We start from the raw sequence: 15,311 nt of genomic DNA, 5'->3' as shown, positions 1-15,311 counted from the left end.
AGGACAAAAGAGAGAAAAAAAGAAACACAAGTTATTCACCATGGACAGAGAGGGACCCTGGCTGTCTCTCCGGGGAGACCAGGGAATTCCAAGGCAGGCCTTGGGTACACTCACTTCTGTTTTGGGAACCCTATGGATGCTCAGAGCTTGCTCTGCCACATGTTACACTGGGCAGAGATGTAATGAGGCTCAGTGACACAAGACAATTCCTTTAATTGTTTTTTTTGTGTGTGCTGGTCTCGTGGAGCCCAGGCTGGGCTTTGAACTCTTGATCCTCCTGCTTCAACCTCCCAAGCACTGGGATGACAGGTATGCACCACCGGGCCTGGTCCAAGAAGACCATGTAAGGTCCCACAAATGCACAACCGACACACACATTCGGTAGCTAGAACCAGACTTGTCTTTAGAAAGTTCACATACAGGGGCAGGAGAGAGGCTCAGAGCACTGGTGGCTCCTGCAGAGGACCAGACTTCAGGTCCTAGCACCCACATGGCAGCTCTTGACTGCCTGCCTATAACTCTGGTTCTAGGGATCTGACACCCCCTTCTGGCCTTCATCCTTACTTTGCAAACACAAATATAGGTACAAACACATAGCTAAGTTTTGTTTTTTAAATATATCAATCTTTTGAAAGGTTGTGTGCAGACAGTGACAACATGGTGTGCCACGGAAGAGGGAAAACTGGCGGCACTGTGGCAGTACTGCGGGCGATACCACTAATCACTGCACGATAGCTATGGAGCTTTCCTTTCTCCTCTCAAAGCATATGGCCTCAAACTTGCCATGTGGCTGACAGTGACCTGGAACTCCCGATCCTCCTGCCTCCACCTCTTGAGTGCTAGGGTGACAGGTATGTGACACCACATTCAGCTGGGAGGCCTTGAATGTTCAACACAAGAGAAGGTGGTGAGTACCCTGGTAACATCAGTCCCCACTGCATCTGTGTGCTGAGCTGTCACTGGCCTATACGTCCCTGAAGTCACTAGATGTGCATTTAAAAAAACAAAGCATGTTTTAAAGAATGTTGATAGCAGGCACATTTCAAAGTGATTCATTTTAGCTTAGCATGGCTAGACATCTACTGTCACACTAAGTTAAAACAATGTGGCTTAGCAGAACGATACAGCACAAACATCTGGCAGGAGGGATGGGAGGAAAGTTCCTAGCACACTCCACAGCGTTCTGGAGCACCACAGCAGACTCCAGGCAGAGTGCTAACACACACTGCAGAAAAGCATCAACAAAATTTTTTTTTCCTCTTTGAGGAAGGTCTCGTGTAGCTGGGGATGACCTTGAACTCCTGGTCCTCCTGCCTCCACCTCCCCAGACTGGGATGCCAGGCATGCACCACCTCATCCAGTATCTGCAGTGCTGGAGATAAAGCCCAGGGCTTGGTGCATGCCAGGTAAGCTGGCTGCCAGGTGAATGGACCACCACCTCTTCCTGGGCTTTTACAGAGCAGGTGACACCAAGATGCCCAGGTCCCAGCCAAGTCTATTTTTACAACACAGCTGGAGAAAGGCTCACAACTAAAAAAAAAAAACTGAGGCTGAGAGATTGAGGGACGGGACCTGAGGGGCTGTAGTTTCTTCCAGTGAGTCTTGCCAACATGCCAGATCCTCCTTCAACCAGGAACCAGAAATCTCAAGCCTTGGTCAGCAAAGGAATAAACTCCCAGTCCAGTTCATTCAGAACCTGCAGCTTTCCAGGGTAAGCCAGCCTGATGTTCTTGCCTGATGCTGCAACTTTGACTCAGTGTATATCCAGGGTGACCTGAGCACCCAGGGGACCAGACACGCAAGATGGTTGAGATGTCAACCCTGAAGGCCAGATCAGCACAACTCCTGGAGGTTAACTGATCTGCCCACAATGACTTTTGCAGTTTCAAAGTCAATGTTCAAAAGGAAACCAGAGCCTGCTGTTATGGTCCAGGTTGACGTTGGCCATCTGGTTGCACAGGCAAGCACATCTGAGCCTAGGACACCTGCCTAGAACCTGGCAGAACCGACTTACACAGCCTTCTAACAGCCTGTGGCCTGAGATGGCTCAGCAGGTAAAGGAGCTTGCCACAAGCTCCTGTCCCCTGGGTACCTGAGTATCAGGAGGGTCCAGGACCTCACTAGCCCTCCTCAAGGCCATATTACCTCACAGCCTTCTGCAGCGACCTGAAGCCTGAACCTTCAGCCCTCATTGCCTGCTCTCTGCCCAGCTCTCTTTCTTCCCTGAGACCCCTGCCTCGAACTACCATGGCTTCTAAAGATCCTGCAACACACAAAGACATTCCTGTGTTCAACCTGCAGCCTCAGCCTGGGCAAGACCCCAGGAACGTAGGGCCAGACGTGCTGCTAGAGGGTCATGAGGAGCACAGGGACCTCCCGCGTATCCCTACATGCACTCAGCCTGCACTGCTTCTCTTAGTCAATCTCCACATCCCATCTCCCAAGGTCACAGGCAGAGTCCAAACCCCAGTGATACAGGACTCTATTTGGAAACAGGGACGATGGAATGAAATGAGCTTGCTGCAGTGGACCCTAACCCCACCTAACCCTCACTTGGGTCCTCCTAAGAAGAGACCAGGACATAGACACACACAAAGATTGACCCTATGAGGACACAGAGGGGCCTCTCAGGAAGCCAGTAGTAGTTGGTGCTTTTGCTGTTTTATTGTTTTGTTGAGAGAGGGTCTCATGAAGCCCAGGCTGGTTGCAAACATGCTATTTGCCTGTTGTCTCTGAACTTGAGAAGCTAAAGCAGGAGGACTGACTTTGAGTCTAGCAGACTGATTTGGTAGACTCCTTCCCAGCATGCACAAAGTCCTGAGTTCCATCCCCAGCACCTCATAAATTAGGCATGGTGGGACACGCCCGTGATCCAACGTGTCTACCTCTTGGGAGGTGGAGGCAGGAGGATCAACAGTTCCTGGTCATCCTCAGCTACATAGTTTGAGGTCAGCCTGGGCTACATGAGAACTGGCTGAAAAACCAAAACAGTAATTTTTTTTTTTTTAAAAAGGAGAGCATTTCTTATAGGGTGTTTTGACACTGGGTAGATCTGAAAATATGAAGACCTAAGGGGAGGTGGCCCCACATGGGTCCCCAAGAACAGTGGCCTGGCACAGAACGTGTCAATGAGCCAGCTACTCCTGAGCTTTTCTTCAACTTTTCAGAGAAAAGCTTAAATCCTCCCCTGGTTTGGAGGATTTAAAAGAAAACAGCTTTGCTGGGAGGGGCGGTTAAGAATCCAGCCACCGCTACCAGGTGAGTGAGTGCAGAGCCACAAAGATGAAAAGCACCCTTCACACCAAGAGTCGCTGCTGTCATGCGAAATTGCGACTGTGTTCCTATGAAACCTCTGAAACCGGGCCACATCAACTGCTTGCCTCCTGTTTTCAGAGGAGGGAAACGGTTTTCTCTGGGTGCCTGTTTTTGGTGTGCCGGTGTACAGCACTGAGGGTCCCTGCCACTAGCAGCTCTGCACTGTGCCCAGGGTTTGAGCAGCAGTGACAGCCCCCGTTCGTAGGTTCCCATTCTGTATCCAGGTTGTTTTCAGCCGCTGTAGGCTGTATGTTTTTTAACTTTCTGGGTTCAGTTCCTGCTTTTATGTAACTACTTCTGCTAACCCCTTAATCACTTTCTGATTTTCTGAGGTGGTATTTATCTTGGGTGTGATAGTCACTCTCATCTGCTCAAGTCCCTGAGAAGCAAGGGGTGACAGTGATTTTTGTTCTTGGGACATGAGTACAGAGAGATGACCAGAGAGAAGAGACTGGAGAAGACTGAAAAGGAACACGGGCGGCGGGGGCAGGAGAGTCAGGAGCTGGAGGCCAGCGTCGGCTCCCTGCGCCGTGGCTGGTACACACCTTCCCCAAAGGAAGTAAATGTAGTATAACACACAAAAGAGACAAAAACAAAGCCCAAATAATACAGTAATAATAAAATAAGAAAGAGTAATTTGACTGGGTGTGGTGGTGCACGCCTTTAATTCCAGCACTTCGGTGGCAGCCTAGACTACACAGTCTGTTCCAGGTCAGCCTGGGCTACACAGTGAGACCCTGTCTGAAAAACAAACAGAAAAACAACAAAAATCATTTGCATGAAAGCTAGTCGGTGCCTGGGGAGAGGCTTGGACCGGTGACCTTTCTTATACATCTGCGTGGGACACTCATGTCCCCCTCCCCACAGTCTAGCCAAAGGCAATGGCAATGAATGTGGGCACTGGAAATTAAAGACCCCTGCCAGGCTGACAATGCCTCCCCTGGTCCTGCTGCATTAGCTGGAGGAGAGATTGAAGAATAGGCAAATAGGACTGATTTCGAAACCACAGCAGTTTCAACAGTCACCCAAGTGGTGTACCGAAACCACACACGGCACTGACTTCGGCAAAAACAATATGAGCAGAATGGTTTACCACAGCGTGCACTATCAAAAAAAAAAAAAAAATTACTTAGTGGCTGGCCCCACCCTGGTAGAAATTTCTTTAATTCTTCTATTTCTCAAGTTTTCAAAGCCATTCGTTCTCTTGATATTCAGAGCCAGGAGTGGTGGCCATGGTGGGTGTGGCTGGAAACTGGGCTTGTAAAAGGTCCCTTCTTCTTTTCCAGCTGGTTTTTCAGCAATCCCCCTGATGGGTGACCAAGTCAGGCTCTGATAACAACGGAATCTCAACAGCTAGCTCCACTACCCCCATAGGGCAGTTACACAAGAGAAGAGTCACAGGTCTGGGTGCTACAGGGTCTAGTGCTCAGTCAGTAGAGCACTTGCCCGGCATGCAGGAAGCCCTGGGTTTCACCTCTAGCCCTCCATAAACGAGGAATGGTTGTGCATGCCTCCAACGTCCGTATAAATGAGGAAAAGTGTCAGGCATGCCTCTAATCCCAGCACCCGGGAGGCCAAGGCAGGAGGATCATGAGTTCCAAGCTGACCAGCCTGGGCTATAAGACCGTGCTGCAAAAGGAAAATAATTTAAAACAAAAACGTACCCGAGAGTGAGTGTGCTTGTTCCAGACCCTGCCGAATTCTATTTATACAATTCACTGCTACGCTTGGAAAATGCAGTTCTGCAGATGAGAGATAAATACAGGGGGAAAAAAATCCGAAAAACAACAACCAAAAAAAACCAAAAACCAAAGGTTTGTGGTCAGGGCAGCCACCCCACCCCAGCTATTACCCTCTGCAACTCAGGACGCTCCCACACTGCTGTGTACCCTCACACGGTCACCCACACAACTGTCAGGTGTCCTAGAGAATAGACCCCCACAATGTCCTTCACGGAGGCACACACACTGCCAGCCTTCTGTGAGTTCATCCATGTGGGACTGGGGGGGGACACCACGCCAGGGCAGGGTCACCTATTGGCCACTTGTCCCCCCTGCCTCTGGCCCACCAGCAAAAACAAAGATTAAGTCACGGCAGAGGAGAAAGAGAAAGCAGGTTTTCTGGCTCAGACTTTCAACTGTCACGGAAAGGATCTCTTTCCATTCACATTTCAGTTCCCCTACTGACTCCTATGCCAGGAGAACAATTCGTCCTGACAATCCTGGTATTACGGCCACCCAGGGCTTGCAGGCAAGAGTCCTGTAGACCCAGCAGATCAAAGCCCAGAGGAGCAGCACAGCCCGGGAGATAAAAATCTGAGGTCCCCGCGATCGCATCGCATAGTCTTAGATTTCCCACCAAAAATATTTACCAATTTTTGAGAAGACCTGCTTGGTTCATTGAAGGGAACAGGATGAGGTTTGGGTCTGAGCTAGGGAAAAAAGCTGAACAAATATTTACTACTCTCCACCTGCGCTGGGCTGTTTCTGTCCACTGTGAGGCAGACAGGGGCTTGGGAATCTCCAGAGCTGGGGAGCCAGGATGACATATGGAAAAAAGGAAGAAAGTGGCCATATGCTGGGTCCACAAAAGACGAAAGAGATTTGAAGTGAGAAAGGCAACTCTCTTATTATTTTATGTGTATGAGTGTATTGCCTGCATGTGTGTAAGTGTGCCCATGTTGTACAATGCCCGTGGAGGTCAGAAGGTGTCAGATCCCCTGGAACTGAGTTACAGAAGGTTGTTAGCCACCATGTGGGTGCTGGGAATCAAACCCGGGTCCTCTGCAAGAGGGACCCAGACAGGCAATTTTCTACAAGTTTCATGATCACTGGCATGAAACTGGTGAAGGGGCTATGCCAGCCCTACAAAAGAAAATGGGGGTGGGAGGTGGAGGTTGAGGGGTAGCATAGGTGGCTAGTGTGGATGACACAAATTGCTACAAATCACCTGTCCTGCTTTTTTGGTAGTTATTTGATTTTTGGTGTTTCTGAGACAGGGCTTCCCTCTGTAGCTCAGGCTTGACCTTGAACTTTGCTGCCTCAGTTTCCCAAATGCTGGGATCACAAGAAAGAGCCATAACACCCAGCACCTGTCAAGTCTTCACAGCACAAGTAACACAGACCCGCAGGTTTCCTGACTGCACTTACTCTTTGATGGCACCTGAGGAGGGGATCAGGGAGATGCTATGTGATAGGAGCCAGGCGATGGGGGAACCCTGCCTCTAAGCGTGCCCTGCAAAGTCATGGGGGCCGCCCAAGCCTTGGTTTCGCTCCTCCCTACACAAAGTGTCAATGTAGCCAGAATGCCACTTTAGTGAGGGCAGGGAGACACCAAGCCCATGTTCAATAAAATGACCACAGAATGCTGTAGGTGCAATGGGAACTATGCTGTAGGGTGGAAGGTCAGAGGGGCCCACTGGGAGCTCCTGCAGGTGTAAGCACCAGGGAAAGAGCAGATAGGGCCTGAAAGGGTCCTACTTGGCTCTCTTTATGGCCACATCGCCACTGACCACAGGTGTGAGGCTAAAGGACTGTATTGACCCTGCTGTGCACATAAGTAGGAAGGCTGTATCCAGAGCTGCAGCCTGAGCCCTTTAGGATGAGCCACAGTGCCCCAGAGCCAGGCAGCAGTTCCTACTTATTCAGCTTCATAGCAGACACCAGGAGGGAGAGCCCTGTGTCTCTCTAGGCTTGCACCTGCAGGGCCCCTGCTGTCTGGAGACTGGACCCTGGGCTCTGGGACATCCCCGGCCCAAGTTGGCCATTTGTATTCCACTGCCTACCAGATGACAACTGAGTGGCACCAACACCCACTGGGTGCAGAAGGTTGGATATGTGCCAACATAGGCGAACACTTCCATTTTCAAATTCTGGCTTGCCAGTTCTGCAAGCTGCAGTTTGCCTGCAGGATGCTGAACCAGGTGGAGAAGTGGGGATTCCTCCCAAGCCCGGAAGTGCACCTGTTCCTGGCACAGGAGCTCCTCCTCTGCATGTGCAGCACTCACTGGTTACACAGGGTCCTGGGACAGACTCTTCCAGGGCTGCCTGACAACAGCAGCTCAGCAGGTGCAGGCACTAAGAGAAGACCCGGCTACCCCCGTCCTGGCTGCCTGGCAAGTGCCAGAATCTTCCAGTACCCCTGAAATGAAATAAATACGTCCATTCTGAAAACTCCCGTGTACCTGCTTCATTATCTTTCTGCCACCATCGTGGGAACGGAATTAAAGTAGTTAAGTTCAGGGCAGAGGTGCTAACCGCAGGGTTCAGATGGAGATGCCATTTGACAAGTGGATTGTATACAATAAAACAAGAGGTTTGGGTACCAATAGGGAAGGACAGTGTAAGGGCCCTGGACATCCAGGATCCAGCTTCGGCCTAGGATGCCACAGGAGAGTTAAGTGCACACAGGAGTGGACACGGATAAAGCCCTGGCTCATCCTCCATGCCTGTGCCATGCAGGATTATCTCCCCACCTGAGGTGGTCATGGTGACCCTGTGAGGAACCCACACCACCCTGAGTGGATTCCACACAGGTGCCGGGGCCTTGTGCTGGGGGAGCAGTGACTTTGCCTCTCACTTTGAACATGCATCAAATCCAACAGGAACACACGCTGGGCCACATCTTGTGTTGCTTGGGTGAAGGCTGCCTGCTAACAGATGCCCACCACTGGTGGCATCACAGGGCAGAGGCAAAAAGCTGCCATGAGTTTCTCCCCATCCTAGGCCTAGCCTTGTTGAGGGTGTGAAAAGGTTGTGAGCAGTAATAAAGATGATCATTAACTTGGGGAAAGGTTAAAGGTGACCGGCTGGTGAGCGGGTGTCACCCGGGCAGGCTCTGCAGGGAACCGCAAGGCAGGGCAGCGCTGGCAGGAAGTGGCAGGGTGGAGCCGGGCACAGGATCCCGCTATCTGCAGCGCAGCCCAATCACTGACACCCACACAGCCATTTCCTGTACTTAAAAAAAAATCTGTTTCTCTCTTTGCAAATCAACAACTTTTACCTAGAAACTTCAGCGGTGAGTTCTGAGTGATCTCCATCTCCGTCCGTTGCAGAAAATACACCACTGTTTACCTGGGGGAGGTGGGTGCGCTCGCTCTAACTGACAGGTTTCAGGGCTGTTTTGCATGTGCCTCAAAGCAGTCAGTTTCCCTGGCCCCAGATTGACACCTGCATTCAGTACCTTGACAGACCTTTCTAGAAAAGACCTCTAGGCACATCACTCTCCAAACACCCAAGTTCACACTTTGTGGCTTCCAGGAGAGAACCATGCCCTCAGCAGTAAGCACTTGGGAGGAGGACCCTGCCCTTAGCACCTACAGGCTTAGCACTGCAATGGGCACAGTTCATCTCTGTGAACTGAACCTGCATCCAGCGTTGAAAAGAACAAAACAGCAGCTCCAAGGGGCAGTGACAGGGCATTGAAACCACACGTGACCCAGACTCAAACTGGCTCTTGGTCCTGTCTGACTGATGACTTGTCAGGGACCGAGGGCTGACTGAAGTTCAACTCCCCGCACACCAACATTTTTCAACAGAAAGAATTTCCTCTGAATGCCATCTTGCAGGGACTTTGAGGCACCTGCATTCTGAGCCCTATATCCTGGGGATGGCCTAGCATCTGCCAAGGGGTCCTTATACCCCGAGAGCAGCTGACTGTACAGCCCCTGGGACTCCAGCAGGAGGGGTAGCCTAGATGCACAGGGACCAGCAGAGTTTTAGAAATTTTCCTGTCCAGGTGCGAGGTAGTGAAATTAGAGCAAAATTCACTTCTACCTTGCCTTCCAATGCAGTTATAATGCTGGGCCTGGAGGAAAGATACCATCAGGGCAGATCAGTCTCTCATCAGCATGACTGCTAATCATAGTGGGACCTTGGGAGCAGGGTGCCCACTCCTCTGTTCCCACTTAGCCATGCTGTGACCAGCCCTCCCACTGCAGAGCAGCATCCCAAGGGTAAGAGCAACTGGGTGTGACCAGGTAAAGGTGGCCACTGCTATATGCTGGTTACGTGGTCTTCCCCAAGTGGTAAAAGGCCAGGCTAGCAAGGACAGAAAAGCACATTCCAAAAGGAGGGTGTGACAAGGCACTGTGGCCCCCAACACTCAAGTGCCTGAGATGGGACGATCACAAGTTCCAGGTCAGCCTGGGATATACAGTTCCTGACTCAAAATACCATAAAATAAAAGTCCAACTTCGTTTGGTTACATTTCATCTGAAGTAGTTAAGAATACAAAAACTGTGCCCTAGGCTAGAGTCACAACAAACTTGTATGGTAGGACTTTGTTTGATGGTTGCCCCATCTGCCAGTCCTAGGTAAGCCCCAACCCTTCCTGGACAGGACACGAGAGGTGCATGGCTGGGCTCCTACTCTGCATGGACCAGAGACCCAGTATCCTTGAAAAGAGTCAAATGCTTTCCCATCAAACACAACTCATTAAGAGATAGGCTGTGGCGACGGTGGTGGTGGTAGCGACGGCGGCAGGGTACACAGGCCAGCGGTTTGCAGGGTTAGGGTTAGAGGTTAGTACACAATTAAGGTGATCACAGCACTCCATGCCTGGCTTACACCACACCTGCCATACTTCTGTACCTACCACCCAGCAGCGTGTATACCGCAGTACCTTTCTGTCCAGATGAAGCTTCTAGGTAGAATGAAACAAGAGATGCTTAGGACCCCATGGTGCTCTGCAGTTGCTTCTGGATTAAAGCACATGCCAGAAGCCCATTTCTCAAAATGCTGGGACACCCACCACCTCCTTGGCTCTCCTGACAGCTCCCAGGTGGGGGCAGAAGCTGCTGAGTCGCTCATTCCAGACTTGGCACTAGTGCTACTTCCCACCATGACCATGGGCAGCCCACACGATCTCTTGTTTCCCTTTCTCTGTGGTAAGTGGGCATCATGCTGCCTGCCCTGTCTATATTGTGGTCTCCCTTGTACTGGGAGAGATAAGGGCTGTGCAAGGCCTCCCGAGGGCAGAGTGAGGCATACGGGTACACTCAGGCCTCAGTGGCTGTGTTAGCTGAGGCCCCTGGGTCTCAGCCCCAAGCCAGCTCTTGAGAAGTCCTCAACTCTGACATCAGGTTGCTGTGGACACCCTGCCACTGAGTCCAGGATGGGGAGTGGGGGCTCACAGAGGGGAATGGGTGGCCCAGGCAAAGTTCAAAGGCAGCCAGCAGGATGAGGTGCCAAGACACAGAAGTGGCAGGCTCTATGAGACACTGAGAAGGAGGCTCTACGCCTGCTGGATATAGAAGATGGTTCCTCGGTAGGGTCCTAGTACAGTTGCTCTGTGTATGTCTCCACATGAACACGTGTGTATGTGTACATGTAGGAGTGTGCATGAGTGTATGGGCATACTCACAAGTGTTTAAGTGTATGTGTCTGACACACAGGCAGTGTGACACACTGTAAGAATGCATGCTCACCTGTAGGTATGTACCCATTAACATGACATGGGAACACATACGCAAAACATGCATATGTGTGCATGTGTGTTCAAGCCTGTGTCTTTCTTTGCTTTCACGAGTATGTGATTATGCACAGGAGTACACGTGGATGAGAGTGAGCATGCACACACACACTGTCTTCTTGTCAATGTAGGGTATGCATGTATGTGTACACGTGTGTACACACAACATGTACATGCTGTGGGTAATGCATGTGTGCCCACTGTTTGTGTGTATGTGTACGAGCTTTTTCTTCCATGTCTGGGGCAGAATGCCATTGCATAAGTCCACCAAGGAGCCTTTTGAGCCACTGCCCATAAATAGGGTACAGGCCTCTGTACTTTGGGGTGAATCTCTTTCATGTGTGCCCTATAGACTCCAGCCCTTTATCCACTGCTTCTGCCACACTTCATAGAAAACCTCTTCTATACCTGACAGACCACTGGTCAGATCACTCATGATCCACCTATAAAGAAGCCAGTCAACCTGGGCTCTGTCTCTGAGGGATGCTGGTGGGCCACGGTGACAGAAGGGGAGGGCAGCCTCTTGAGGATAATCCTCCCTCTGTCCCTCTCCTACAGTGGGCTGTAGGAAAAGCCATCACATAGACTGAGTGAGCTGGGGCAGGTGAACTGCTTGGGAGCCACAGGGCAGACTCAAGCTCAGGCTGAAGATGAGCAGCTTCCCATTACCTCCCTTCAGGAGAGGAGGGCACACCCCATGGGCCTGGTAACAGAAGCACGACCAGGTGTCACTCTGAGTGTATGAGTGTCCCATGGGACAGCCTAGGTGAAACTGTGCTTAGAAAGAAGCTGGCTGCCCCAGGCCAAGGGATGGGAAGGAGCTACAGGACTTCTGTGAACACCTGCTCTTGCATTAGGGCCTGGAAAACAGGTCTGTGGGCCACCTTTACCCCTACAAGATGTCCCATGTAGGAGTCACCCAGAACCTTAGGCATGTCAGGCAGGTACTCACTCAGCTGCTAAGCCTTCCTTACTGGAAGCACAAGCATTCAATCTGTTGGGGCTGGGGTGTGGCACAGTGGCCCTTTCTGGAGATCAAGGCTTTGGGCAGCTAGGTCACAGGGGAGAAGCAGACCCTGCTAGCAGCCTTCTGCTGACAGGACAGCAGAATGGGGAAAGGAAGCTGAGTCATCCTGCTACATCCAATACAGCCAAGAAAGCCCCTACCCCACCCCAACACTCAGCCAGACACGGGGGAGGCCTGAGCACCCCCAGCCTTCCCTAAGCCACTGTGGGAAAGAGCAGGAAGCCAAGAGGCTGCTGGACCATGGCATGTATTGAGGGATGATGGAGTTGGGGGTGGCAATGGATACACAGACGACTCAGGCAGGCACCCTTGCATGGACAGCATATAGCCTGGACTACAGGGACCAGCAGAGAGGGTGATGGCAGGCAGGTAGGGCACACAAGGCACACACAGCTTGCAGAGGGGCAACAGGGAGGTGACAAGGCAGAGGGAGGCCCTCTGCCCTGGGGTCTGCTCTACTCTCAATTGTTCATTGGAGGGGCCCTGTGCCCGCCGCCCTGTCCCCGCTGGCGGGCGCTGCGAGAGGAAGAAGCGTACTGACCGCTGGGCGGTTTGGGCCGTGGAGGAGCGGGCTTCTTCGGAGGCAGAGCAGGAGTGTCCTGTTTACTTTTAAAGGGGTCATCTGAGAATCCTGCGCCTCCCAAGGAGGAGGTGAAGGGGCCAGAAGGTGGGGGCTGTAAGAGAGGACACGAAAGAGGCAAAAACAGATATTAAAAAAAAGACACCGAGCAAATGCTCCCGCACTGAGCCCTGGCGAGACACCAGGGGTCTGTCTGAAGTTCCCCAGCATTCCTTCACCCTCGACATCCAGGGCCTCTGCCTACGAAGCCACCAGACACAAGCAGCAGAGAATGACCTTGTCCCCTAACAGGTATCCCTTGCCCTGTGCCAGGTGTTTCCTGATTCCTCCACTTTGCACACTGGTCCTTGGGCCTCTGCTCATGCCAAGTGATATGCCATGCCATCTGCCAGCTTGGTGCAGGGATAGACCCTCTCCATGGTCCTAGCTGCCTGCATGTTGTACCCACCCAGTAACTTGGGTTGGTATGTCAATTCCAGCCCAACTCCTCTATCTGCCAGCACAACCACACTGCCTCCACCAGACTCTTATCTGCCACCTCTACTCCTGCTCCTGTCTCTACACTCACTGCTTAAACGTCAACATCATATCATTCCCTTTTTAAACAATTACAGATGGGTGGGTAGATGAATGGGTGGGTAAATGGCTGGCTGGCTGGGTGGGTGGGTGGGTGGATGAATGGATGGATGGATGGGTAATTGGGTGGATGGATGGGTGAGTAAATGGGTGAGTAAATGGGTCGGGGGTTGATGGTATCTGGACAGATGGCTGGATGTGTGAGAGAATGTATGTATGTATATATGGATAAGTGGATTGATGGGTGGATGAATGGGTAGATGAACAAACAGATGAGTGGGTAGATGGGCAAGTAGATGGGTAGATGAATAAATGCGTGTGTAGATGGATGAACGTGCGAGTGGATGGACGGTATAATGATTAGTTTTAATTGCTAACTTGACAGAATCTAGAATCATCTGGAAAGAGTTTTAAAAGGGATCATCAAGGCAGGCATGGTGGCACACGCCTGTAGTCCCAGCACATGGGAGGTAGAGGCAGGCAGATCTCTGTGAGTTCAAGGCCAGCCTAGTCTACATAGTGGGTTCCAGGACAGCTTGGGCTACACTACTACATAGTGAACTGAACTGGGAAGATCTGCCCACTGTGGGTGGCACCATCCTGGACTCTGTAAGAATGGAGAGTACGGGCTGGAGAGATGTCTTAGCAGTTAAGAGTACTGGCTGTTCTTGCAGAAGACCCAGGTTTGAATCCCAGCACCCACATGGTAAGTAACAACAGTCCAGAACTCCAGTTCCAGGGAATCCGACACCCTCTTCTGTCTTCCATAGGGAATGCATGACACAGATGCACTTACACATATGCAGGCATAATGCTCATACATTTTTTTTTTTTTTTTAAAAAAAAAAAAAAAAAAAAAAAAAAAAAAAAAAAAAAAGAACAGAGAGTACAAGCCAGGACAAGCCTGCAAGCATTCTCTCTGCAGCATGCAGCATTTTCTGCTCTTGACTGTGCATGTGATTGGCACTTTAGGTTCCTGGCTTGATTTCCCTCAATGATCACTGTAACCTAGAATTAGAAGCCAAATATGTTTTCTCTTTTAAAGTTACTTTTGTCAGAGTATTTTATCACAGAAACGTGAAAGAAACTAGGACAGGTGATGGAGAAAGAATAGATGGACAGTGGATAGACATATGCATGGATCGATGGTGGGTAGACACATGGGTGGATTGATAGGGGGTAGACATCGAGGGTCAGTGTTGGACCCAGTGTTGGTGTAGCTTGCTCCACCCCAGGCATGGACTCGCTAGCACTGTCCTGGGCTTCTGGTAACTGAGGCCACAGAGAGGCATGGGGCCACATTCTGGGCACTGTCTCTGTCCTAAGGCAGCAGAAGACACCTATGGGTGGAGGCAAGAGACTGAGCCAGGAGGGGAGGCAGGAGAAGTGATACCTCATTCAAAAGAAAGCAGGGCTCTGGGGCTGGAGAGATGCTCAGTGGGCAAAGTGCTTGCCACAAGTGTGAGGACCTAAGTTCAGATCCTAGCATGCACATAAAAAGCCGGGCGTTGTAGCATGCGTCTATGACCCCAGAGCCAGGGAAGTAGTGACGGGAGGATCCCTGGAGCTCCTTGGTCAGCCACCCTAGTTGAGATTCTGAGCTCTAGGTTCTGTGTGAGACCCTATCTCAACAAATAAGAGTGATTAGGGAAGACACCCCACACTGAGCACTGGCCTCCAACATACATGTACCCACATATACATGTGAAAACACAGACAAGAAAACAGGGCTCTGTAACCCCAGATTCACTTCCCAGCCAGGCCCACTCTGGCCAGTGGGAAAGCCTTGTGCAAGAATGCCTGGTGTGGCTGCAGCCTGGGAAGAAGGTACTGCTTCTACTGAGAGCGCTTGTCTTTTTTCTAAGCAAGAAGTGACAAGAGTCTTATTTCAAAACCAGCTGCTGAAGCTTTCAGAATGCTGATTTGGTCAGATTGCAGAGCCCAATGGTCAGGGGTATAGGTCAAGTTCCCCCACTTGGGCTGGAATCCTAGTACTGTCACCTGTCCATCACTCTGTGCCTTAATTTCCCAATCTGTAATAGGACAGATACCGATTAATGATAGGAATGTTCCAGAAAGGAAGTGCCAGGTAAAATACCTGCTGGACACTAGATGCATCAGCAAAGATGGACCAATGAGTTGCCCACCCCCCTGCTCCCCGTTCTCAGAACATGAAGAAGGAAAGTTCCAGAAAAACAATTCTTGAGTTCTAAATAACTAATTAAAAAAAAAATTGGGGGGGTGGTGAGCTGGGCATGGTAGTGCACACCTTTAATCCTAGCACTTGGGAGGTAGAGGCAGGCGGATCTCTCTGAGTTCAAGGTCAGCCTGGTTTCCATAGTG

The 15,311-nt window shown here is 50.9% G+C and overlaps 1 protein-coding gene across 8 annotated transcripts in view; it reads right to left on the bottom strand.

Annotated features, from left to right (window-relative positions):
• Positions 1-15,311, bottom strand: part of Eps15l1 (epidermal growth factor receptor pathway substrate 15 like 1) — an 82,504-nt gene that overhangs the window by 5,574 nt on the left and 61,619 nt on the right. For 4 of the 8 annotated variants that reach the window (XM_017795951.2, XM_017795954.2, XM_017795953.2 and 1 more), the window contains 2 exons: positions 12,354-12,486; positions 9,910-9,957 (listed from right to left, as the gene is read on the bottom strand). The exons of 2 other annotated variants lie outside the window; for them this stretch is intronic. In XM_017795951.2, coding sequence (XP_017651440.1) covers positions 9,910-9,957; positions 12,354-12,486 — 181 coding nt within the window. The remainder of the gene's footprint in view (positions 1-9,909; positions 9,958-12,353; positions 12,487-15,311) is intronic. 2 more of the 8 variants (XM_008824661.3, XM_008824664.3) reach the window with 1 other exon arrangement.

Source organism: Nannospalax galili, unplaced genomic scaffold, assembly GCF_000622305.1.
Source record: "Nannospalax galili isolate Female #2095 unplaced genomic scaffold, S.galili_v1.0 scaffold529, whole genome shotgun sequence".
Classification (NCBI taxonomy): domain Eukaryota; kingdom Metazoa; phylum Chordata; class Mammalia; order Rodentia; family Spalacidae; genus Nannospalax; species Nannospalax galili.
This window is presented reverse-complemented; position numbering and strand designations above follow the sequence as displayed.